This window comes from Balaenoptera acutorostrata, chromosome 10, assembly GCF_949987535.1.
Source record: "Balaenoptera acutorostrata chromosome 10, mBalAcu1.1, whole genome shotgun sequence".
NCBI classification, from domain to species: domain Eukaryota; kingdom Metazoa; phylum Chordata; class Mammalia; order Artiodactyla; family Balaenopteridae; genus Balaenoptera; species Balaenoptera acutorostrata.
In genome coordinates this window covers 49,746,654-49,763,973 of record NC_080073.1, presented here as the reverse complement: position 1 = coordinate 49,763,973, position 17,320 = coordinate 49,746,654, and the positions used below count along the sequence as shown (strand labels likewise).

The following is a 17,320-nucleotide window of genomic DNA, read 5'->3' as shown; positions in this document are numbered from 1 at the left end:
AGGTTTCAACTAGCTTTTCGTCTAAACGGAAGGCTGCACATAACGCAGCACGAGCCTGAGAAGTGAGCACTGAAGAGTCCCTGGCCAAGTCCCTGCAGCGGGGCTGCTCTAGGCATTTTTGCTACCTCCACAATCCCTGAAGTTTGGCACATGATCAACTTGGGCAGGTGCGGGAGTTAGGATCTGTCAGGAGATAGCGAAAGCAACAGAATCAATCCTGCAGTGGACTGGGTCAGCGATGCAGCCTCTGAAATGTACGATTATTCTCAGGTGACTGTCTATTAAAAAATGGGTGGGTTTGGGGGTCATTTGTGTGAGAGTGGGATAAGAGACAGGATTTCAAATGGACCTGGAAGAATGTTTCTGAATGCTGCTTGTTTTTCTCTTTAACTCATTAGTAGAAGAGAGTTGGAAGATACTCTTAAGGAAAATAAGTCAGTTTATTTAGATATGGTATTTCTTTCACTCTGAGGAATAACACATTAAATATTAGGCAATATATTTTACTAGTATGGATGTGAGGAAGATAATTCCTTTTTATGGCAATAACTGCCAATATTAAAAACTATTGTCATTGCCTGTTTTAAAACATTTCATATGTGGTTTAAAGAAGTCAAAATGAACTAAAATCAGTTCTTTTTTTTAAAAGTATTACAGTAAGAAGTAGCAAAAAAATTTGAAGTCTGAGATAGTATTTATATTCTGATTTGGTACTTATAATAAAAGGTGTTTACTGAGACAGAAAATGAACACAAATAAATGTGGGTATTGAAAAAAAACAGAAAAAACTGTCAAATATGAGGAAGCTAGAGTGAAGTGATCTGAACTGAGCCAGAAATAATGACATTTTGTGTTTTAATAATTAAGGAAGGTTTTCAAATCTCTTCTCTAGATTGGGCTGGGAGGGTTGGTCTGGGAGTTGGAGTCTGGGTATATTTTCATTTAGTTAAATTTTTCTGTGACTTTTTTCCCCCAGTGGTAATTGGGACAGTATATACAGGTAAAAAATACGAAAAATTCACAAAACTGAGGTCTGGATTCAGCTCTGACGTTTAGTAGTTACGCATGCTTCAGCAAGATCTTTCACCTCTGAATTTCTCTTTCCTCAGCTATAAAGTCAGGGTTTTAGACTAAACCTTTTAGGTACTTCCCTTCTTGAAACACCAACTAAAACAACCGTAAGGCCTATCTGCAGAAGATAGGATAACTCAATTATGGTATGTCCAGATAATAGGTTACTATGCAGCTGTTAAAATAAATGAGGTAAGTCTATAAGTACATATGGGATATAATTCATTTATTCATTCATCCAACAAATTTTGAGTCCTGTATGCCAGGTGCTATTCTTTTTTTAAAATTTATTTATTTAGTTTTGGCTGTGTTGGGTCTTTATTGCTGCGCGCAGGCTTTATTTGCGGTGAGCAGGGGCTACTCTTCGTTGCGGTGCACGTGCTTCTCATTGCGGTGGCTTCTCTTGTTGCGGAGCACAGGCTCTAGGCACACAGGCTTCAGTAGTTTTGGCTCGCAGGCTCTAGAGTGCAGACTCAGTAGTTGTGGCACGTGGGGTTAGTTGCTCCACGCCATGTGGGATCTTACCGGACCAGGGCTCGAACCCGTGTCCCCTGCACTGGCAGGCAGATTCTTAACCACTGCACCACCAGGGAAGCCCCAGGTGCTATTCTTGGTGTTAGGAATACAGAAAAGAACATACAGACATAGAGCTTACATTAAAGAGAGAGAGATCAGACAATAAGTTTGTTTATTAATAAATAAGTTAATAAATATCATGGGGTCAGGGAGTGATAAATGCCATGAAGAAAAATAAAGTACTTTCTCTGATCTCTGAAACATGGTAAGGGGAAAAAGAAGATATGGAATGTATTTGGGCCACTACTGTTAGAATTTTTTAAAGACTGGGTGTAGGTTGCCCTTGAAGATCCGGGTATGGTGTACCTCTAGAGAGAGGCTTACTTTGCATACCCTTTGTGCTGTTTTTTTCTTTTTTTTAGATACATGAGCATGTATTACTTAAAAAGCAAAAACAAAAACCAGACAACCAATTCCTTAGTGCTGTGGGGAAATTTTTTTGATGATATATTTTACATGCTCTAGTCCAATCTGAACTTTTTTGGCTAAGTGTGCTACTCTTAATCTGTGTGTCCTGTGTCAGTAATGCTAAGATAAAAAAGTTTTTTGGCTTTTGGTTTTATCAGAATTTTCTTTTTGATGTATACACTTTTTTGTGTGTGTGTGTTAACTTTCACAATGATAAAATTTAAGTTTATATATAGTTTTCTTTAATATGTTTCAAATACCATGAAAAGAAAATCTGTGTAAAAGTTCTAAATTTTTTCATAAGGACAGCTTGCTTACTCCATGTCTTCCTTAGATAAGAATTAAAGTTCTTAACGTCTTGTTTTATGTGTCCCAACTTTTATTTCAGTTTTAGTATGTTTGCTTTTAGGTTCCAAGTATCGATTGAACTTGGAGAACTCAAATGAGGTCACTTCTTTTTATTCCCCATAAAAAAATCAAAATGCTAAGAATCTTTTCTGATTTTTATCTCTGTTCTTTTCTAGTTGGATGAAAAATCTGACAAACAATATGCTGAAAATTACACAAGGGTGAGTATCTAAATTCCTAAGGAAATTAAGTTCTCAAGGTCAATAACTTACTGTCTACTCCTATTTTATTCTTGATTTTACAACAGTTTAACTGATGGAGCTACTCTTCCTCTCTTCATCTACTTCCTGTCCTTGACCCCCAAATTCCTCTGTGGTTGAATCATGTGAAGCACTGGGAAGAGAAAAGACACTGCATTTTATTTCCTTGAATGTCACCTCTTAAACTTTTGGCTGCTTTTTTGATTTTCATTCCTCTAGAATTTAATCCTTAGAAGAAGCCATTAAACACTGAAAATGAAGAAGTGTCTTTAGGAATGGTGGTGACAAACTCTGAGGGTTTTGTTTTTTTCCTATTATAAATAAATAATTCTTCAAAGTACAATAAAATAACTCCTTTCTAGGAGTTGCTTTGTGTTTAAAAAGTCTCTAAAAATATTTCTTCTAGAAATATTTTTAGAAAGTCATCTTAGGGAAATTATCAGGATTAATTTTGTGCTATGCCCCCAAAAGGTGTACCAGTTCTATCCAGCAGAAATACAGTGCAAGCCACAAATGTAAACCACATATGTAAGTTTAAATTTTCTAGCAGCCACACTAAAATAGTAAAAAGAAACAGATAAAATTAATACAAATAATATATTTTATTTAACCCAAATGTCCAAAATATTTAAACATAATCAATATGAAAACTTATTAATGAAATATTTTACATTCTTTTTTCCACACTAAGCCTTCGAAATCTGGTGTGTATTTTACACCTAAAAAAAAATTCTCAATTTGGACTAACCACATTCCAAGTGCTCAGTCACTGCATGTGGCTAGTTGGCTGCTGTATTGAATAGCACAAATCCCTGCCATTTATTAATTCAGTAGCATGATGTCGCATTTAAACTCATTGTGGGAAGAGCAGTCTAAATTCATAGTGATACACGGTATTGTTGCTGTCAGCTGCAAATAGTTATCTCCAACTTTATCAGCAAAGTATTAGGAAAAGAAAAGATTCTAAAGAAGCAGCTTCAGGAACTAAATAGGAGGACTGCTAATTAGCATACCAACTATAACATTCTAAAACTGTTTAAAATCAAGCTGATGTACTCACCCCAGTGCTGTTTACAATACAACAAAGATAAACTTAGAAAACAGACAACTCTCACACGAACCATTTCCTTCTTAGTTATTATGAATTCTAGATTCCAATAAAGCAAGCGCACACAGTTGTGCTTAGTATGCCTGGGCCTGTCTCTGGGTACCCTCTCCCCAAAGCCAGTCTAAATTGCCTGTAGATTGCATTCGGTAACTTCTTGTCCACACTGTGTTAGATCTCTCCCCACCACCCTGGCCCACTTTTAGTTTCCACAGCAAATATAGTTTTAAAGAAACAAGACTTAAAAGTGCCATATTTCTTTTTCTCTAGCCTTCATCTCGAAATTCTGCCTCAGCAACAACCCCTCTAAGTGGAAACTCATCCAGACGAGGAAGCGGGGACACCAGCAGCTTAATAGATCCAGACACCTCATTAAGTGAATTGCGGGTAAACCGCGATTTTTGGTTTGCTTTTTATAAACAATTTTTTGGCTTCTTTGTAGTCTACTGGAACTATTTAACATTTAATGTGTCTTGGTAGGAAGAAAAAAGTATGGTATGAGTTCTTTAAAAAAATTGTTAGTGCGGTTCAAGAATGTGACTAGGGTCTGAAGGGAAGGAGATTAGTTAATTCTTCCATTCTCTTTCCTGAACATTTGATGATATTGGAATGAGTTCTGCTAATTTACAAATGCCAAAAAAACTTTCTAATGTATATAAAAGTAATTATCTCAAATAATTGGCCATATTTTAAATGGAAAATATGTGGATGTACAAGGAACCAGATTTGGGGAATTATTAGTCTTTTGAGCTGTTATGGTGTTATTTGGCTGCCTGAATACAGTTATCTCTCAGTGTTTCATGATAAGACAAGTATAATAATATTTGGGATGACAGAAATACCTGAGTAATGTAAGCTCATTTAACCCATTAGTTGAGTCTCCATTCTTATTAATAACCCTTTCAAAATGTATTTGAATGTCTATTTGCTGAACATGCTCTTTTTGAGGAACGAGGGAAGGGCAGTAATAAAAATTGCATTTATTCATTCGTTCAGCATTGTTGAGCACTTGGCCTCACAGAGTCAGGCAGTAAAGCACACTTTGGACTTAAGGAGTTCGCTGTTTCATAGGGAAGACAAATGGATATAAACCAGTAAAACCAGGTGGTGTGATGCCATGGTAGTAGCAAGAATAGGGCTGTTAAGGGAATTCAGAGAAGCATCATCTAAATTAGACTAGAAGAAGACATAAAAAAAAAAAAGGCTTTTCGGAGGAGACAAGGGGTGAAGGAAGAATAAAAATTAACCAGGCAAAGAAGCTGAAGGGTGAAGGCTTTCTCAGATAGTTAAATTCAGAGAACCACAAGATTATCTGTATAGCAAAGTTGCCAGAGGGTAGAATGAGAAGTGAGGATTCGTAGTGGGTGAGAGAGAAGGCTGGAGAAGTAGTGATGAGCCATATCACAAAGCACCTTGTGTGGCAGGAATTCAGGTTTACCCTGACAACTGGGGGGTATTAAATAGCAGAGCAGTACTATCTGATTTGCATTCCTAAAGATTGACCACAGACTGGAAGAAGCATTGGAGGCAAGGAGAAGAGTTACCCTGTGGTTGAACAATGGGGATGAGATGAGCAAGTCAAAACTGTGATGGGAGAAAACGTAGGCAGCGTGCTCTGAAGAGAGTATTGGAGAATGGAAGTTGTTTGGTCAGTAGAGAGGGAGAGGAAGTTAAGAGGTTTTTGTGTTCTTCTAAAGGCAGCATTGGTTGTTGTTTTCATTGGTTGGATTGAGCCAGTAGAGAGAGATTATGAAGGTTAAGGAAGGAGAAGGGGTAGCTGACTGAGAAAGTGCCTGAGTGGGTGAGAGGAATGTCCAGGGATCAGATGGATGGAAGGCGGCCGCCCCTTCCCACTGACACAGTAGAGGAGGAGGGAGGGACCAGTGGTGACTGAGTAAGATTGTGGGCGGGGTAGGAGCAGGAGTCTGGCTTGTGAAATGGGCAGCTCGTAAAAGTGGGCTGAGGGTTAGGAGAGGGCGAGGAGGTTTGGAACAGTGGCAGTGGCACTGCAGAAGGAGGCCCAGGTCAGCCTGGCTCTGACTTTGAAGGGGTCAGTGTTATTGAACTCTTCCTAAGTACCAGGCATAAGCACAAGGGTGCAAAGTCGAATAAGCTTAACTCTTGCCTTTAGGTGCCATTTTCTAGTGGGACAAAAGGATGGGGCATTCCAGCCTCAGACTTAGCTTGTGCTCACTGTTTACTTGTATTTCTTCTTTGAGAGAACAACCTACTTGAGAAATGAGATTTTTGTATCCTAGCATTTGGTTCCTAATAGGCACTTGATAAATGTCTGTCGAATGAACCAATGAGTAAAAGGCAAACCTACCAAAGAGGGAATTAAGGGGGCAGGGGAAATATAATACAGAAACTCTGTGTAATGGGCCTTTGATAATTGATCCTGCCTGTAATTGTACAGTTATGTTCAGGGCCCTGTAGCAATTATTTCCCCCCTAAATCAACCATCCAGAATAGACCTCAGGTAGCAAGGTCAGGTACAAGGGAAACAATATTTTCCATTTAAAATTTGACCTGCTTCACTTTTCTTATAAGGATTATGGTAACATTTGGAGCAAAGGCTTTTCTCATCATTTAAATAATGTCCTCAGGATAGACTCTCTCATTTGACATTGTGTTTAAAATATTTGTTTAATACCCCTCCCTTTACTTATCTTTCTCCCAAATTAATTGTGGTCAGTAACCAAGTCATTGAAAGACAACTTTGTTCATATCTAGTTTTACATTTTTAAAAACTTCTGCATGACTCAGTAAAATCTTCAGCTTATAATTAATTTGCTACATACTTTACTAGTTCTCGGTGGAGTGTTATGCTAAAAATTATTTGAATGATTGATAGTTTTTTAAATTGTATGTTAAAAAATGGTATAACTTATATAGCTTTTGTACACAGCCCCAGCCCCATTTGCTAATGTTTTTTCTGCAAGAGTTAATGTCAAGGAAGTATTTGATATGTTAGATTGATTACTCCAGGCCTTCCCCAGCCCCACCATCACCTGCCTGTTTGCCCCTTTTGGCAGTTTGCAGTGGCAGTTATGTTTGTGTGCCTCAGTTTCTCTGCTTTTAGTCTGGAATATGCAAAAGTAATTCACATTTTCATCTGAATGCTTTGAGACTTTGTGTGTGGTTTTATGCAATGGTTCATTCCTATGTCCTGCAGGATATCTATGACCTTAAGGACCAGATACAGGATGTAGAAGGGAGATACATGCAGGGGCTTAAGGAACTAAAGGTATCAGGGCCCATTCTACAGCCCAAGCATGTTCTCTGTACGCAGAAGTGTTGGTAATGGTGGTTTCACAAATTCTATTAACCCCACTGCACATAGCTTTACTAACAGTGTTTGTCTTTCAAGCATGTGCTTAACCTGCAATGCATAGGAAAGACGAACTTCCAATCTCTGCTTATGTTTAAATGTGTACTGTAGTTTTTGGAATATTCAGGAAAAGCTATTATGCCTTACAGTTTTTAAACCTTATAAAATACTTACGTATCCCTTGTGTCTTAGCCTTACAGAATTGAGTTGGGCAAAAACCTAAAAAGTGTTCTAAGAATATTTTTTATTGAGAATTAGACCTTAAAATTCTTCCAAGCTAAATGAAAGAGCATTGCCTGTTTCTGTCACCAAATTCAGTTAGTATTAGGAGTAGAAGGAAGAAGCATCTAAGAGAAAGAGCATTATTATAAATATTCCTTCTGGAGGAAGGACCCTGAAGCGTGAGGACTGTGTTTTCTTTTTGTTTTGATTTTTTTACACACAGATCAAAAAGGGCTACACAGATTCGGTGCCTTAAAGAACTTGGAGGTAAATTTAAATGGGCCTTATTTTTTCCAATCGAGGATGGCTACCAGTTTTCACTAGAAGTGTCCGTGTGAGGCAGACATTTTAGTTGTAAATGGCACTTGATGATCATGCTCTTCCCTATGTTTTCTTATGAAGTTCAAACCTAATATTATGAATTACTGTAAGTTTCTCTGAATACATGTAGGTCCCTATTTGAAATAGAAATACACACCAGGCCTCTAAAAATGCGTAAGCAAGGCATTCAGAAAGGTGACTCAGGATATGCGCAAAGGACGCAGTGTAGACCTAATGGTCAAGGCTTTGCTCAGCCGTCCAGCATGATTGGACTTAGCCCAGCTACCAGCCAGAAACTTCATGCAGGTGATTATGGTCCAGAAGGCACAGGACCAGAAAGGGTGGGAAGGCATATGGAGGGCGCCCCCGGGAAGCCTGGACGCTGCTGACAGCAGTGTGTGGTTGTCGGTAAACATCAGGAGGATCCCAGAGTTAGTGAGCTGATGTGCTCAGTTCGTCTTACTGCTCTCATCTTCAGGATTTAATCCCCCTTTAAAGGCTTTAGAGATATGACTTGGAAATATCTTAGATCAATGGAACAAATCCAGTATATTCAATAAATACATTCATTTTAAAGTCTCATACGTAACATAATGTATCAGGAAAGCAAGTGATTCAAAGGCATTCTTACTCGTTTTTTATTTTATTTTAAACATTTTCCCCTTACCTTTTAGATCTACCATTTATTTCATTTTTTGAAGGATACAAAAAACAGATTAACCTTATTTGAGACCCTGAACAGATAAGTCCCCTTTTCTTAATTCATGGTTAGTGTATAATTGAACTTGACTTCAGATTATGTTTATCCTTGAAATGACTCTTTTAAATGGAAGAAAAAATCTTTTAAAAAATTATCTGGTTGGTGGTCAAAGCATGGTGGTGTGATGTATCTATATTCTATTTAAAAAGGATGCTCGGTCATTGCTTATGACATTATTCTTAAGTATGTCTGCCTTTGAGGTGCTTTTTCCCCCCTCTACCCTCCCTCCGCAGTCACCTGGGTCTTGTTAACACAGGTTGCTGGGCTCTGCTCCCAGATTTTCTCATTCAGTAGGTCTAGGATGGGGTGGTTGGAAATTTGCGTTTTTAGCCCCAGGTCCCAGATGACGCTGCTGCTTCTAGCCAGTACCTACGCTGAACGTCGCTGCCCTGGACACGTTTAAGTAGAACTCATTCCTTATGGGTGTCACTGTGTGAGCTAGATTCAAATCATTCAAACCACCTTGAGGGAGTTTGCTAGCGGTCCAGTGGTAGGACTCCGAGCTTTCACTGCTGAGGGTTCAGTCCCTGGTTGGGGAACTAAGACCCTGCAAGCTGTGTGGCCAAAACAACAAACTACCTTGACACTTAAGTTTAAAATAGTCTTCTGTGGTCTTTGGTTTAAAGGAAAAAGTACACTCCATACAATTTATGTCAATTTTATTATGTTATATATTGTGTCCTTGCAGCTACTGCTTGAACTGTCTTAGATTCTGGTGTTCATGCAGTCATGCCCCATTTTGTATGGGACTGAGTTGTGAGGAGGACTCTTTTTTTTTGCTATTAGTCTCTGAGATGGATCAGAATCATTCTAAATTCTGCATTGTGTTAAGATACCTACTGTATTTGAACCATTATACAGTTAACTGGGCTTATGTTCTTTATTTTGGGTGTATTTGTTCTCAATCATAATATAAATCTTGCCTGCTAATACAATCCTGGGTTGTGAAGAATTATTAAGTGTATGCATATGTGTTTGTGTATGCATATGTGTTTGTGTGTATCTTTATTGAGATATAAATCACATACCATAAAATTTACCCATTTAAAGTGTACAATTCAGTGGGGTTTTTTTGCATAGTCACAGAATTGTGCAACCATCACCAATTTTAGAACATTTTCACTACCCCAAAAAGAAACCCCATACTAATCAGCAGATGTTTCCCACTCCTCCACTCCCACTCCTGCACCTAGCCCTGGGTAACCACTAGTCTGTGTTGTCTTTCGTGATTGGCTTTTTACTTAACATAATGTTTTCAAGATTCATCCGTGTTATAACACGCATCAGTGTGTGTGTGTATATATATGTATACACACACATATGTATACATATGTGTGTATACGTATATGTACATATATATACATACGTGTGTGTGTGTGTATAAAATGGCTGAGTAGTGTTCCACTATATGGATTTACTACATTTTGTTTATCCATTTGTGAGTTGATAGGCATTTGGATTGTTTCCAGTTTGGGGCTATTATGAATAATGCTGCTGTAAACATTTGTGTACAGCTTTTTGTATAGACATATCTTTTCATTTCTCTTGGGTAGATTACCTAGCAATAGAATTGTTGGGTCATATGGTAGCTTGATGTTTAACATTTTGAAGTACTGCCAACCTGTTTTCCAAAGCAGCTGCAGTATTTTACCTTCTTCCCAGCAATGTATGAGGAGTCTAGTTTTTTCATATCCTCACCAGCACTTACCTTGTTTCTCGTTTTTTGATTATAGCCATCCTAGTAGATCTGAAGTAGTATCTCATTATGGTTTTGATGTGCATTTCCCTAATCACTAATTACATTAAGAAAGTTTTTGTATTCTTATTGTCCATTTGTACACCATCTTTGGAGGAATATCTGGTCATATCCTTGCCCGTTTTAAAATCGAATGATGTGTCTTTTAATTATTGATTTCTAAGTGTTCTTTATATATTCTGGATACAAGTTTCTTATCAGATATAAGATTTACAAATATTTTCTCCCATTTTGTGGGTCATCTTTTTACCTTCTTGGTATTGTTTGTAGCATAAAATTTTTGATTTTGATAAAGTCTACTTTTTCTTTCATTGATACTTTGGTATCGTATCTGAGAAACCATTGCCCACTCCAAAGTCATGAAGATTTACTCCTGTGTTTTTTGGGAAGGGTTTTATAGTTTTAGCTTTTAATTTAGGTCTCTGATCCATTTTGAGTTAATTTTTGTGTTTGGTGTGAAGTAAGAGTCCAACTTTATTTGCTTGCATGTCGATCTCAGTTGTCCCAACACCATTTATTGAAAAAACTACTCTTTTCCCACTGAGTTGTCTGGGCACCCTTGTCAAATATCAGTTGATCATAAATGTAAGGATTCTGGACTCTCAGTTCTATATCACTGATCTTTTGTTTGTTAAACATTTGCATTAATATTTTAAAAATTTATTTCCAGGGATTTCCCTGGCGGTCCAGTGGTTAAGACTCTGCACTTCCACTGCAGGGGTGCAGGTTCAATTCCTGGTTGGGGAACCAAGATCCCACATGCCGCATGGCCAAAAATTTTTTAAAGTAAAATAAAATAAAAATTTACTTCCAGAAGTGATGACTTTTTCTATGTGAAATGTTTTTCTTTTTAGTTTTAAAAATACTGCTAGGTAGTAGTAATCTACCAAATAGATGTAGTTATTAAGAAACAGGCTGTAAGCTATTTTAGGCAGAAAACTTTGAAGTATATAAAAATTCAGGCATTGAGTGGTAGCTCTTTTTTCTTAAATAATAGTTTTTATATTGCTTACTTATTGAAAAATGGCTAATATTTGAAGTTGCTAGACAAAATGTTTATACATTTACATTAATGTTATGCAGACCAAGAAAGTACTGAAAACACAGGTCCAGGAAGTGGTGCAATTCAAATAAGTATGAAATTTACTTGAGTAAAGAGAGGCTGTCTTCTGTTGTATCTGTATTCTGTTGCAAATAGCTGTTGTTAAAAACTACAGGAGTAATTTCTGAAACCATTAATGATGCTGTATTTTATGATTTTTACACTATGACTCTCATATGTTGTCTGCACCCCTTTTCACCTTTCAGAGGCTACACTGCTGCTTGAATTTGTTTTCTCGGATAGCAGAGAGCCCATAAAGTGCTTATAATGATGCGCTCTTGGCTTATCGTCATCCTCCTGTTTTATGTGCATGTTACTAAACAAAGAGTTCCCCAAACTGCTTTTATTTTGCAAAAATGCATCTTCATGTGTTTGTGCCAGTGCTATAGTTTCCTGTTATATGGCATATAGGCAATGAACATATTTTAGATATTAGGCTGATGACTTTGACTTTCATTTAGGAGTCTTTGTCTGAAGTGGAAGAAAAATACAAGAAAGCCATGGTTTCCAATGCACAGTTAGACAATGAGAAGAACAATTTGATATACCAAGTAGATACCCTCAAGGATGTTATTGAAGAGCAAGAGGAACAGATGGCAGAATTTTATAGAGAAAATGAAGAAAAATCAAAGGTAATTGCTCATCTTACATCATGCCTTTCTCTGGGGTCAGAAAATTAAAACCTGCCGTTTAAGAAGTGCTGGGTTTGATGGAAGAGCACAGCATCCCCGGGAATGATATTTCCATCACAACTGATTGGTGCAAGGAAATTGACAGAACGTTAAGATTGCAGGTCCTGAAATATTTTCCTTTCTTAATTTTTATAAGATTTAACTTATTTTCATAAGGGGAAGCTTATGACCTCCTTTAGTTTCTGAAAATAGAATACAGCTCAAATTTTATCTTTATTTTCTATCTCTTAATTGGGACAATTACAGTGAATTACTTCTTCCTGCTATAACTGGCTGGAATTCCACAAAGCTCCAAAGGCTTTCATTGAGGTGGTTCATTTTATTCCCTTTTCTTTTCTTTTCTTCTCTTTTCTCTTCTCTCATTTTTCAAGAGAATGTGTTTTCTAAATGGTTGGAGAGACGTCTTTAACCAGTTATTTAAAAACTGCAGTGTGGAGACGTGGGTCAAAAATCGACAGATGGTTTCTTTAGAGGTTTGTAAGCTATATTGTTAAAATGTGCAGATGGAAAATAAAAGCCACTGCCCAAGGCCTGGATTTGCCTTTTGACAACTGCAGAAAACAAGTTGGGTTCTCTTAAAAGCTTATTGGGTTTTTTAGAAGCGTTTTAGTCAGTCCAAGCAGAGGACAAGTGGATATTACTGTCAAGAAATGAGTTGCCAGTACATTGCAAAAGTTTTAAAAATAATAATAATAATTTAGGAGATGAGCTTTGGTGAATTGTTAGAAACAACAACAATCTGTATTTGTACATAATAAAGGGAGAAAAGCTGTTAATATAACCTCTAAGGGACCAGCATTATTACTGTAGACTCTGTAGGGATTTCTTTCCTTGAGGACCAAAAATGCTCATTCCAGCCTGTTTTGGTCACTTTTAAAAAGTGTTAGGAAGTATTTGTAGTGGGTTTGGGGAAAGGAGGGATGAAGAGGCAGAGTGCAGGAGATTTTTAGGGCAGCAGTACTATTCTGTATCATAGTATAATGGTAGATACATTATACATTTATCAAAAGTCATAGAATGTACAGCACTGAGAGCGAACCCTAATGTAAACTATGGGCTTTGGGTGACAATGATGTGTCAATGTAGGTTTATTGATTGTAACAAATGTACCACTCTGGTTTGGGATGTTAATAGTGGGGGAAGGCTGTTCCTGAGGGGTGGGGAGAGGAGTGGGAGTATATGGAAACACTGTACTTTCTGCTCCATTTTGCCGTAAACCTAAAACTCCTCGGAAAAAAATAGTGTCTATTAACAAAAAAGTTAGAGTAAGAAAACTTGTGTCTAGATAAAGTGACAAAGAGGCCTCTGGGTATTTTCATATTGATGACGGTGGCTCATTGAAGATTTGGTGACAATAGATGTTTCCTCTTTGATTCTTCCTGTATCTCATAGGCCAATTGTGGAGTGTCTGAGCTGTCATACTTTTCTTAGTCCTTGGACTCCTTTTCTGCCTTCCCACACATTTTTCATAGCTATTTCTGGCTCTTTGCTTCTAACAGATTAGAAGAAAATCTCATGCTAAGTATTTAATGATCAGTCCTAAAACGAGTTCTTATCTTTCCATCTTCTCAAATGTCCTTGAGCATTTTTAAAATAAAAAAAAGTCCCTGTGATAAGCTATATTAACCAACTTCATTTTTCCTTCCTATAATTTTCTAAGATGCGGAGATGTCTTAGTATACAGAGTTGTGGTTTTTCAATTTGTTTTTGTTTTTAAATCATGTGCTTTTTGAATTTGAAAAATCTGTATGCTTTTTTTAATACCCTGGGGATCTGCTTCAGGTACTGTGATGCAGAAGACTTTGTGGTCGTGTCTCTCTGTGCTGTACCTTCACCCTGAGCTCTCTTCTCCTAAACAGATATTGCCTCGTGCAGTAGATGTTCCTGTTCAGAGACATACAAAGAGGTCAGGCACTCTGGTATGTTTCATTATAGCAGCAGATGGTGAGGTTAGAGAATGATATTCATACCATTTTTCAAAATGTCTTTAGTGTTTTCTGCTGGAATTATGGTAACTGCATCTTAAATATTGTCTCTGTACCTACTTCAGGGATAGAATGCCTGATTAGGAATGTCTCAGGTGTATTATTCTTTTCTTAATAGCTATTCATTATAGTAGGGAATTTTTTTCCTTTTTTTTTTTTTTTAAGCTTATCTGAGATTTAATAAAATCTTTTATGGCAGATTTTAAACATACAAAAAAAAAAAAAAAAGAAGAAGAGTATAACAAGCTCTCCTGAACCCATTACCTACCCCTAACAAACCATCAATGTATGGCCAATTTTGCCCTGTCTACTTCCCCCACTCACATTATTTGAAGCAAGTCCTAAATACCCCACATTTTAATATGAGTTTAATATGAATTTAAATGACATGGACTCTCTTTTTTAAAAATATAACCACAAGACCATTTCACATCTGAAAAATTAATAATAATTCTTTCATACTACATATCCTGTCATTGTTAAAATTTCAGTTGTCTCAATGTCATAAATGATTGTTCTTTTTCACACTTAAAAAAACAATCAGGATCTAGATAAGTTCCACACATTGGAATTAGTTGTCATGTCTTATAAGTCTGTTTTTATTTATAGGTTTCCTATCACCTCCTTTTTTCCCTTGCAATTTATGTGTTGAAGAAACTGGATTGCTTTTCTTTTAACAGTTTCTGACAGTCTTGGGGATTTTGCTGTTTCATTACTGTCGTTCTTTACCATGCTCCTTTTTCCTCTGTATTTCCTGTAAATAGTTAGTTAGGTTTAGAGGTGTAATCAAATACGGGTTTAGTCTACTTCATAGAGAAGTAGACTAAACCCTTCAGGAGGCCCAGATGTATGACACCTCTCTCTGTGATGCTGTAGCTGGATACTTACATCCATTAGTTGATTAGGGGTTGCAAAATGCAAGGTATTCTAATTTTATCATGACTGTTTTCTTTCATTTTCTTTTATTGTTTTAAAACAGCTTTATTGAGATATAATTCACATACCATACACTTCATCCATCTTAAGTGTACAATTCAGTGGTTTTTTTGTATCTTCACAGACAAATTCAACCATCACCACAATTTTAGAATATTTCATCACGTCAGAAAGCAATCCTGTACCCTTTAGCTATCTGTCACTCCCCTGAGCCCTAAGTAACCACTATTCTACTTTCTGTCTCTATAGATTTCCCTTTTCTAGACTTTCATATTAATGGAATCATATAATTTGTAGTCTTTTATAATTGGCTTCTTTCACTTTGGTTAATATTTTCAAGTTCACCTGTATGGTGCATGCATCAGTACTTCATTCCTATTTATGACCTAATGATAGTCCATTGTATAGGTATACCACATTTTGTTTATCCATTCATGTGTTGATGGACATCTGGTGTTTTTTCACTTTTTGTCTATGATGAATAACGCTGCTATAAACATTTGTGTACAAGTTCTTGTGTGGACATAAGTCTTTCTTTCTCTTAAATATACACCTAGGAGTGGAATTGCTGGGTCATATGGCAACTCTACGTTTAACCATTTGAGGACTAATCAGACCCTTTTCCAAAGCGACTGCACCATTCCCTCCAGCAAGTGTATGCAAGTGTAAGCAGGTTCTGATTTCTCCACATCCTCACCAACACTTGTTTTTATCTGAGTTTTTTCCTAGCCATTCTAGCAGGTGCGGTTTTGCTTTGCATCTCCCTGATGACTAATGATTTCAAGTATATTTTGATATGCTTACTGACTCTTTGTACATCTTCTTTGGAGAAATGTCTGTTCAGATCCTTTGCCCATTTTTAAATTGGATTATCTTTGTGTTACTGCATTGTTAGAGTTTGTATATTCTAGATACAAGTTCCTTATCAGATACATGGTTGGCAAATATTTTCTGCCATTCCATGGGTTGTCTTTTCACTTTCCTATGCTTTATTTATTAGTGTAAGTCCATCTTTAAAGAGAAATTTCCCCTCATCTCTTATTACTCAATGAGACAGTTTACATAGGAAAGGCAAGATAAAAACTTGATTCTTTTCCTTTGTTTATAAGTTTTCAAATTAAGGAACTGGTTGTTTGGCATCTTCTCATAGTGCCCAATTATTTTTTAAAAAATCATTATGAAGGCAAGAATTCAAGCATTTGATGATTTCAATCCATTGTAGCTTTTATTCTTATTGATTTTCAGGTTGTCCCACCTTTAACTAATGTGAACATCTTCAGGTTGATTCCCAACTAATTTTGATGTGAGTCTAATTGGTTGTGATAGCTTCTTTGCTGTCTAGCACAAGTAAGTGTTCTGGACTCGTCTGGTACATTTCCTGCTCCAGACCTGAAATCAGCTGTTATTACAAGGAGCCCTGGTTCTCTTTTAGTGGAGCAGTGTGGGTGCTAGGGGTGTACTTGCCACCAAGGTGGTAACTGTTTATAGACCTTTTTAGTGGTTATATCAGGGAAATATGTATATGGGGTATTTTTTTTGTTTTTAAAGTCAAAATATGTATGCTTATAGTTCTAGTTTATATTCAGGATGTAGGGCTTTTACTTGACCTCTTCTGTCTTATATATGTATATCTCCTTCTTCCCACACTACCACTCCCAGTTCTCAGAGTCACTAGGGACGCTAGTAATTATGTTATAGTCTATTTTCGTTGCTTTGTCCCACAATACCTAGAATAGCAATACCAACATTACCACCAACAGTATAATTACTGAAAATAGTTAAAAGTTTTTTTGTTTTTTTTTTCTGTTTGGTTGTTATTTTGCTTCTAGGTTATGTATAGTACAACCGTTGTTTTTAAAAGTTACTTGAAATAGTTTCTCTGTGCTTATACTACTAACTGGACGTATATAGCTAGGTTCACTACATTTTATTTTCAATACTTAGGAATTGCTTTTTAAATTTTTATTATGAAATTACCTTTAATTCTGGTAAAAGCATATGACAAAATCTACCATCTTAACCATTTTAAAGTGCACATTTCAGTAATGTTTATTCACATCGTTGTGTAACAGATCTCCAGAACTTTTCATCTTGCAAAACTGAAACTCTGTGCCCATTAAACAACTCCCCAATTCCTCCTCCTCCAGCTCCTCACAACCACCATTCTACTCTCTGTCTCTGTGAGTTTGACTCTTCTAGGTACCTGATATAAGTGGAATCATATAATATTTGTCTTTTTGTTACTGGTTTATGTAACTTAGCATAATGTCCTCAGCATTCATTCATGTCGTAGCATGTGTCAGAATTTCCTTCCTGAATGCTATTCCACTGTATTTATGTACCACATTTTGTTTATCCATTCATCTGTTGATGGAAATTTGGGTTGCTTCCACAATGAATTGCTTTTAAATTTACTTTTGTTTTACAATTTTGTGAATTATTTACAC

General features: G+C 36.7%; 1 protein-coding gene across 20 annotated transcripts in view; it reads left to right on the top strand.

The window, feature by feature from the left end:
* Nucleotides 1-17,320, top strand: part of LRRFIP2 (LRR binding FLII interacting protein 2) — a 124,028-nt gene that overhangs the window by 72,908 nt on the left and 33,800 nt on the right. For 15 of the 20 annotated variants that reach the window (XM_057554804.1, XM_057554798.1, XM_057554797.1 and 12 more), the window contains 4 exons: nucleotides 2,580-2,624; nucleotides 4,039-4,155; nucleotides 6,944-7,015; nucleotides 11,722-11,892. In XM_057554804.1, the coding sequence (XP_057410787.1) occupies nucleotides 2,580-2,624; nucleotides 4,039-4,155; nucleotides 6,944-7,015; nucleotides 11,722-11,892 (405 nt within the window). The remainder of the gene's footprint in view (nucleotides 1-2,579; nucleotides 2,625-4,038; nucleotides 4,156-6,943; nucleotides 7,016-11,721; nucleotides 11,893-17,320) is intronic. The other 5 variants (XM_057554801.1, XM_057554808.1, XM_057554811.1 and 2 more) reach the window with 1 other exon arrangement.